Genomic DNA, 9,610 nt, shown 5'->3' with positions numbered 1-9,610 from the left:
CCTTTTCCACCTGCCGATCTGGTTCCTTCACACCTCCCCCAGTATTTCCTTTCTGCTCCCAATTTCTTTGCAAAAGTCATGCTTTAACTGTCTCTCTCCCACGGTTTTCCATGTCGGCCTGGCGCGTCTCCCTTCCCCCGGCCCAGCCCTGCACTTGTTGCCCGCGGGGGGAGCTGGGCACGGGCTGTGGCCCCGGGGCAGCGTTCCCCGGGCTCGGTGCGGCGGAGGAGGGCCCGTCTGGCCGCGCACATGACGGCACGGTGGGAGGGCGGCCCCGGCGGGCGGCTCGGACGCGCCACCGCCCAGCGGGCGGCGGAGGCGGCCCCAGCGCGCACCGGCGGCGCCGGCAGGGCCGAGGCAGCGGGAACATCGGGAGCATCGGGAGCATCGGGAGCCGCGGGAGCAGCCGGGGCAGCGTGGGCTGGGAGCCGCGGCCGGAGCGGGGCAGCGCGGTGCTGAAGGGACAGCGCCCGCCCCGCCCCGCCCCGCCCGGGCAGCCGGCGGGGACCGCGGCGCGGAGCCCCGGGAGCGGAGCGGGGGTACCCGGCTGTCGGCCCCCGCCCGGAGCGGCGGGGGCTCCGGCCTGCCCCGCCGGAGGGGGGCCCCCCGGGGCCCCGCGCGGCGCCGGCCGCCGCCCGCCCGCCGCGCCGATGCCGGGCGTGGGGGCGATCGGGGCGCGGTGCAGGCACCGGCCGCGCAGGAGCCCCAGGAAAAGCCCCAAGGCGGAGCCGGGCCAGGCCGGGGCCGCCATGGACGCGGCGATCTGGATCTACCAGTTCCGGCTGATCGTGCTGGGCGACTCCACCGTGGGCAAGTCCTGCCTCTTGCACCGCTTCACCGAGGGCCGCTTCCCGGGGCCGCTGCACTCCGACCCCACCGTGGGGGTGGACTTCTTCTCCCGGCTGGTGGAGATCGAGCCCGGCAAGAGGGTCAAGCTGCAGCTCTGGGACACGGCGGGGCAGGAGCGGTTCAGGTACAGGACCTGGGATCTTACCCACACCCCCTCCCGCCCGCTCCCCAAACCTGCCTACCTCCGGGCACACCCTGCTGCCCTCCCGGGCCTGTACCCTCCTCGTCCGACACGTGTCCGGTCGCAATGACTTTGCCTTGCCCCCCAGCACATTTCCCTGCACCCATTTGGTTGCTGTGCCCCAAACAGTCCTCCACCCCATTGTCTGACAGTGGTCCTAGCCCTGTGGCCCACCATCCCTCTTGCCCCACTACCCACAGGTTCCTTCCCAGGAGTTTCCTTCCCCACCCTTTCCCTTCAGACACACCACGGAACAGCTACCCTTCTCCTCTCAGCTCTCACTAAAGGGTAACAAGTGGCTTTGTCCTGTTTCTTCTTCCCTCGTCATTTTTCCCCTGAAGTCCTGGACCTAACGTAGCAATCCCTCCTCCACGTTTTTTCTTTCTTTGCTGCAAGAGGCCTCTGTCTAATTCTGCATTTTTTACTTCATTTCTTACTTTGTCATCACCTCCGAACTCATCCTCCCCTGCAGTATTTCACTCTGCCATTAACTCTCCTGTGCAATCTGGTGACCAGGCCACCTCCCAGCTCCTCCTCCTTCCAGAACAGCAGCACTGTCTGCACCAGTACAGCCAGCTACAGTCCCTTACCAGTGTTTTATTTGCCGTCTGCACCTGCTGTGCACTGATTGTTGCCAGGAGTCTTCACTGATAGCTGCTACCATTTATAATGTAGCTAATCTAGCTCAAATGCTGCACTGAGTATTAAATCTTTCTCCCCTCTGTTACAAACAGTAGCAAAACCACCCTCTTTTCCACTCCCAGAAGAGTCTCAGCCATTTCCCTCTCTACGAGTTGATACTGTCGCTCACTCTTGTGTCTCTGTTGTATGTGTAGTGCTTGCCACTTTAGGTAAATCGTGCATGGATTTTAGTTCGGATTTGGGATCCAATAGATATGAATTCACCGTTCGGGAAACGCATAAGCTATCTCCATGTACCAGACCAACACACCTGTTGTTACTGGAATTCTAGCAGGAGGATTGAAATGGGCCCCTTCACTGGCCAGAATCAATTCCTCTGTACTCCCTGTCTTCTTCCCTGTCAACGGTTGTGCAGATTCCTACACCCAGCTGAAGAAGTGGGACTGCACTGTTAAACTGGGGAACGACAACAACTTTTTTTTTCTTTATAATAAGCATTAGAGTGAAACAACAAACAACTTTCCTGGCCTTGCATGGGTCACAATTTCAGATGTATTTTTGCAAGTAGGCTTCTGAAGGGTTATTCAAGAAATTAACAATGTTAATGGAAAGCTCTTAGCATTTCTTACCTTCTTTGTGCCTTCCAAACTGAATGTAGAATACTTGTAAATAAGTCACTAAGAGTGTATAATCTCTTTATTTTGAATTTGCTGTCAAATAGCCAGGATGGCCAATGACAGGACACTCAACTGAAAGAAATGCAAATGGGCAGAATCTTGCATACATTTAAAATCAAATGATGGCAATCCTTTAACCCCAGAATGCTCAGGGGATATACACTGATGAGTCATGCAGTCAGCTGCTCTTAAATTCACCTCTGTGTTTTTTCTAACACTCAGAAGATACAATCTGAAGAAAGTTTTAAATATTTGCACTTGTTTTTCTGATAAGAGTTTCTTGTTGGTTGGTGCACTAAATGTCATAGTGTTTATTGTATGGTCTGGTTAACATTTAGTCAAATAAATTGTAAATATTTTACTACATTACATGACAGGTTACAATGTTGCATTCTGTTCTCTGCTAATGGAGAACACTACCAATCACAAGCAAAGAGATCTTAGGAAAGAGCTAATTATTCCAAGAAATTATCTTATACTGGGGAACACCAAGCAGTTTTCACTTCTGATTTCCAGTTCTGCTCTGGCTCACTTGCATTGGGATTTTCAGGGAGGTAAAACCTGTCTTTAAAGCTCCCTGAGGAGTTTCCTGCATGCAGGACAAACTACTGGCTGCATAATAACCCCCTTCTTTTGGTCCCAGGCATTAGGGGCATTCCCAGGGGAAAAGGAAGGTGTGACACACCTGCCATCACACTCTCCTGAAAGATGTCATGTACTTCCTTGGGGGAATTATTTGTGAAATATTCTTACATGTCTCTAGTTCATTGATGATTCTGTATTTGAACTGGATTTCATGCATTGACTTAGAAATTGTTTTTAACATGCCCTGAAATAGCAGCTATTGAATATATTTATTTTGACATCAGTCAGGCATCACTAAGCAGAATCTCCCATTGTCTGAGGTGCCACATGAACAGTAACAACATAATCAGTAACATCTTTAGCATCTTACTAGAACAAGAACCTACAGACTTGCTTAGTATAGACTCAGGTCTGTAATGCAGATTAATGTAAATGAAGGGCACATCCTCAGTTTCTTTCTATCTTCAGATCAGTCATTTAGAGCAATCTGCTGGTTTGTGTGTGTTTTGCATCATCTACCTTGCTATGTTTTTTGTTTGTTTAATTTTTCCGTATTTAAATCCAATAATACATTTAAATCATTAAACCTCCAATGCAATAAAATACTCAGTAGTGGTGCTAAGACTGAGAGTTCATTTCAGCAGGGGCAAAATATTGTGGGGATGCTTCCATTAACACACTTTTTAGTAAGCCAGGATATTAGATACATTCTGTTTCTAGTTCATTTTGAAAATAACACACTGTCCTACTCTTTTTCAGTAAGCAATATGTATTTTCAAAATTAATACCATTACAATGTAGTCTTTAGTCATAGCATAAAAATAACTCTTCAAAATTAGATAAAGCTTTTAGTGAAAGTTTGGTTCATCTGGTAAAGATCAGTAAGACCATAATAAAAAATAAACACTGTAGCTGATTTAAAGCCTCCCTGAAGCCATACTCTGATGTGATTATACAAAGAATCGTAGAATCATAGAATATCCTGAGTTGGAAGTGACCCACGCAGATCACCAAAGTCCAACTCCTGTCCCTGCACAGCATGACCCCAAGAATTACGCTATGTGCTGGAGAACATAGTCCTAGTTCTTCTTGAACTCTGTCAGGCTGGTGCAGTGACCACTTCCCTGGAGAGCCTGTCCCAGTGCCCAAACACCCTCTGGGTGAAGAGCCTTTCCCTAATATCCAGCCTAAACCCCCCCTGACACAACCTGAGGCCATTCCCTTGGGTCCTGTCACTGGTCACCACAGAGATCAGTGCCTGCCCCTCCTCTTCCCCTCACAAGGAAGCTGCAGACTGCAATGAGGTCTCCCCCCAGTCTCCTCCAGGCTGAACAGACCAAGTGACCTCAGCCGTTCCTCACAGAGCTTCTCCAGTCCCTTCACCATCTTCATTGCCTTCCTTTGGACACTCTCCAATAGTTTAATGTCTTTCTTACATCATGGTACCCAGAACTGCCCCCAGCACTGAGGTGAGGCCGCCCCAGCTCAGAGCAGAGCAGGACAATCCCCTCCCTTGCCCGGCTGTGATGCTGTGCCTGATGCCCCCCAGGACAGGGTTGGCCCCCCTGGCTGCCGGGACACTGCTGGCTCATGAAGTGTAAAACCACTGGGACAGGTTGTGTGGAGAAGTGGTGGCATCACCATCCCTGAAGTTATTTAAAAGATTTGCAGGTGTGTCAACTCAAGGAAGTGGTAGTGGTGGACTGTGCAGTGCTGAGTTAACAATCATAGTCAGTGATCTTAAAGATTCTTCACAGCCTAAAATACTCTGTGGTTCTATGCTTTTCTCTGATTTTAGAAAACCACATAACATGATATTGTTTGTATGAACATTTCTTTAAAAATTTTGTATTGCTTTGTTTCTTGAGCTGCTGTTTTGTAAAGCCCCTCTGTTACACCTTTTTTTTTTTTTTTTTTTTTTGGTAATGAGCAAACTGGTTTCAAATTATACATATGAGAAGTACAGAAAAAATACTGTTGTCTCTCCAATATATTCACCCAGTTTTTGTGATGTACAGCACAAAGTTACAGGACACTTTTTAGTCATCTCCATTAAAAGCAATACATACACATAATTCAATATAATGGCTTAGATCATCAACTACTGTAAATTAACACTTTTCTGCAGAAGGGACTTGCAAGAGATGAGAGTACTGACTGCTGTGTATAAGCACCCAAAAGCACACAGAGAGCTGTGTTTCAGTATTCTAGTTCATAGACACATGATATAACATCTTTTTATATAGAAATACTTGGCAGATGACACATTGCATTTTCAATAGTAACCTACTTTCTTTCCTGGCTAACACATTTCTTTGTTTTCAAGGTTTGGGGTGGGGGCAGGGTTGTTTGGGTTTTTTGTTTTGGTTTTTTTTTTTAATGAAAGTAGGGTGTATTAGCTTTCACTTCTCCATATCAAATCCCATTTTTGTCATCCACATTTGCTCTTACTAGAAGTACCTGAATTATTTTTCTGCCTTCATTTGTGTTTCCACACACTCTAGAGGGAAAAAGTGGTTAAGAAAATCAGAAAGAGATCCTTATGGCACTTATATTTAATACTTCACAAAATGTGACACCCCTCACTTATGGTCTTAAACAATTTTGTGAAACAGTGTGCCATTTTTCATATCCATGCATTTTGAATTAATCTAAGTTTAAGATCCTGTTGTCTTCACATTCAGAGAGACACTGCATGGACTCTGTTACTGGGAATGTAGAAAAGATCTTTCCAAGCATTAGGAGAAACAGTCCCTCCCTCTTACCTAAATAAAACCATTTAAAATGCTATTTACTGTGGCTAAATGAGTTTAGATATGCAAAGAAATCGAAATCTTCTTTATCTGTGCACTTACATATCTGTAGTAAGACTATTGCTGCTAATCATACCTCTGTGTTCAGATTGTTATCAAAAACTATAAGAAATGTGATGAACTGAGAATTGGAGGGAGCCACTGTTATAGAAAGTTGTGCTATTTTATACAGCTCATCCTGCTTCCTAAAGTTTTGAGATTTTGGCATCAGCATCCTTTTCATGAGAGTAAATGGAATTAATTTTTAGCTTAGATTACGATTTCAAATAATTACTGTTTAAGGACTGTGCTTCTCATTTCATTTGTAGAATACTTATATATACACTAGTTATATATTTATGCCAGCAAGAAGTGCTTGTGTACATTCCTTGGTAGCATGTCCTTTAAAATATCTCTTCTCACTCATTCTTCATTCTCTCCTGCTGCTCATGATTAGAGACTTAAAATAATTGTTTAGTTCCTGTATCTTTCACTCTCTCTCTACATTGTAATTTTTTTTCCCTTATTGTAGAGCACATTATTTTTTTTTTTCAACCAGGAGAAGATATTCCAACATCCAAAATTCCTTCCAGTGAATGTTCTGGAGCTTTGAGGGCTCAAAAGTAGAAAATTACTCTTGCCAGCCCTCATGCCAAAAAATTGTAAATTTATAAAATATAAAGAGCTTTTGAACCTCTGTGTGAGAGAGATGCTGGGGGTAGATGTGTCCCTTGCCTGTAATAAGTGTGTATTTGCCCAGCTCACTAAAAACTTCTGGACAGTTTTGTTCAGGGAGTTTCCTTTCTCTGCCTGCTACCTGTTGACTTCTACAAGCACAAAGACTTATGGTTATCTATATAAACATTATTTTAAAGAATGTTTCTGCAAGGAATGCAAAAGGATATGCTTGAACATTGGCAAGTTTGGGCTCCAAGTTTCTTGATATATGTGTACATATTTCAGTCTGAAATAATTGAACAGAAAAAAGTGCATGTTTATATGAAGCTGAAGGACTCAGACTTTACACCAAAGGTATATATCTTTTCTTCTGTGAATATGTACCACAGTTTGCTAATAAAGACCACTTTACAGAATAATTCAGCATTCAATATTTGCCCTAGATATTCATTCAGTATTTTACCCAACCTTGTTTGGTTCAGGAATGATTAGAAAGTAAATTTTGAATGTAGGAAAAAAAATAGTAGTCTAGTAGATAAATTATAAATTTCAATCAGCTTTAAAAAAGGAAAGTTATTTAATAAAACTTATAAAAGATAAAAACTCATTGCCATATGGAAAAAAAAAATCACTTTATGAATAAGGTGAAAATGCATTTTAATTTTCCTTTTTCTTTTTTTCTTTCCTTCACAGGTCAATAACACGCTCTTATTATCGCAATTCTGTGGGTGGCCTGCTAGTATTTGACATCACAAATCGACGATCTTTTGAACATGTGAAGGACTGGCTGGAAGAAGCAAAAATGCACGTGCAGCCCTTTCAGATTGTGTTCCTGTTAGTAGGACACAAATGTGACTTAGTGTCACAGCGCGAGGTTACAAGAGAAGAAGCTGAAAAACTGTCATCTGACTGTGGTATGAAATATATAGAAACTTCAGCAAAAGACGCCACAAATGTTGAAGAGTCCTTTACAATTCTTACACGAGACATCTATGAACTTGTAAAAAATGGAGAAATCTCAATACAAGATGGATGGGAAGGTGTCAAAAGCGGCTTTGTTCCAAATGTTGTACATTCATCAGAAGAAGCTGTAAAGCCCAGGAGACAATGCATCTGCTGAGTTGTAGCATGCCAAAGAGCCCATGGGGTGTTTAGAAGATGATGCCAATCTAAATGACAGAAAAATAATTTTGAAACAATATTAGATCATGGCATAGCTGAATCATAGAACAGTAATTTGGTTTTGTATCCCTCTGTCTAGGTTATAATCCATAACACTTTAAGTGCTTTTTTTCTTTGCAGAGTACAATAACTTCATGTGGTCTCATGAAAAAAGTTATATATTGCTAAAGGGAAACTAATTCTGTAGCAAGACACTGAGAAAGTGCAATAATCATCATGACCATATCCTCGCTTGGGCTTTGTATTTTGAATACTGTTTAAAATCAAATCTTGTTAGATGAGGATCAGATGCGCTCGTTACTTTTGTTCATCCTGCCTTAGCTTTGGACAAGAAAATATTATACCTTATACTTTTTTAATGAGATTCTTTACTCAAACGCAGGGTTGCTAATGACCATTAAAGTTTAGGATGCTGTAGAATTTGATAATAACGATAACTGTAAGGAAAGCAAACTGAAAGATTGCTCCAATAGGGAACGCTTTTGATATGACAATGAATACAAGCCTTACTAAAGAAAAAGAATGTTTTAGAAAAGATGATTTATTTGTATACAAAAATGGGGAATAGAAACAATGGAATTTACTATTAAATATTTTCTGAATTGCCAATGAAACTAAACATAACATCACATATGATCCAGCTGTTATTTGATTTGTATACAAAACAGCTTTCCCAACCACTGGAGTTACATTTCAGCGGCCAGATCCTCAGCTGGGTAATTATCATTGTCACTCTGATGCCTATGGAATTACGCTAATTTACACAAACAAATTCCATATTAGCTTTAAGAAATAAACCTACTTCAAACTAGAAGTAAAAAAAGTTAAAAAGTGCTGCAACCCATGGGAACCCAGGCCTTAAATGTGAATAGAGCTAAGTTTTATTCTTAGCCAGCAAATGTTAAACTGTTGTTTAAAACTGTTACAAATTTGGAGAGGAAAGAAGTTCTAAAAAAATGCTCATCTACAGAGAGTCAAGTTAGAGAACTCCTGTTCTAAGAAAGAAACCCATAATAGCTTCTAATAACAACAACAGTAGGAGAAATCTGTGATCATGTAGCATTTGACTGAGCTTGGAGTCATCTTCCTACTCCTCTGAATATAACACACACTAGCTTTATGCAAACTAGGTCTAGCACGTAAATACCAAATAAATCTATTTCTATTTTATTGTAGTAGTATAAAAGATGAGTTGATCTCCAGAGTTAATAAGCATCTACAATTTATCTGGCATACTCATAACCACCAAACATCAAACCAGTTATCATCATATAAAAGTGTGTTATTAATGTACAATTTTCCTTTTTCAAGATCAGCTAACAAGTCTATCTAATCTAATTTTCTTCTTCAACAAGCATATGATTGGTTTTCTCTCAGGTTATTTTTATGCTCTTTTACAATCCTTTTTCAAACATTTTGTAGTATGAGGCAGGTTGTATGGTTCCAGTTACTTCATATATTTAGGGGAACTAAAATCATTGACTTCAAAAGCTTAAAAGTTTAAGCTTTTCTAAAGCCTGAGTCTTACTTGCACTGAGGCACAGTTACACTATCATGGAAGGATACAGAGGCCTTAAGATAAACAGGAATCAGCCTTAATTCATTAGCAAATAGAACAGTTAATTCTAGTCTCAGCATGCCACAGAGTAATTGCTGCGAGCCTGATTCTCTATTAAACTACATATACTGACACCAAATCAACTTTGTTTGGAGGGTATTCTAAGCCCTCTTTACAAATTAAATATGACTACAGATGCCAAAAGGTAGTGCAGAATCAGGCTGTGTGAATTTGACACTGATTCCCTTATCATAAGAGGTGCATCTCAGAAGATCTCTTTGTTGTTTAATCAATTTATTTAATTAAATAAATCAGTGACTGGGGAGTCAACAGACCCAAAGCCTACCACTGGTTCACTGTGTGTTTCTGAGCAATGCATTTGTGGGTTTTGCGCCTCACCTTCTGTATCCAAATATAGAGATGTTTGTTCTTCCTCAAATTCACAAACTGCTGAGACCAAATAAGT

At 42.3% G+C, this 9,610-nt stretch overlaps 1 protein-coding gene across 1 annotated transcript; it reads left to right on the top strand.

The window, feature by feature from the left end:
* Window positions 1-650: 650 nt before the first annotated feature.
* RAB39A (RAB39A, member RAS oncogene family) lies at window positions 651-9,398 on the top strand. Its single transcript, XM_005516235.2, has 2 exons — window positions 651-973; window positions 7,098-9,398. The coding sequence occupies exons 1-2, from the start codon at window positions 651-653 to the stop codon at window positions 7,522-7,524; spliced, it is 750 nt and encodes a 249-aa protein (XP_005516292.1). The 3' UTR covers window positions 7,525-9,398.
* Window positions 9,399-9,610: the final 212 nt, after the last annotated feature.

The sequence above is a fragment of the Pseudopodoces humilis genome, chromosome 2 (assembly GCF_049639895.1).
Source record: "Pseudopodoces humilis isolate 2021_Gansu_Grassland_sample_001 chromosome 2, ASM4963989v1, whole genome shotgun sequence".
NCBI classification, from domain to species: Eukaryota; Metazoa; Chordata; class Aves; order Passeriformes; family Paridae; genus Pseudopodoces; species Pseudopodoces humilis.
Note: the sequence above shows the minus strand (reverse complement) of the source record. Positions and strands in the feature narration are given on the sequence as shown.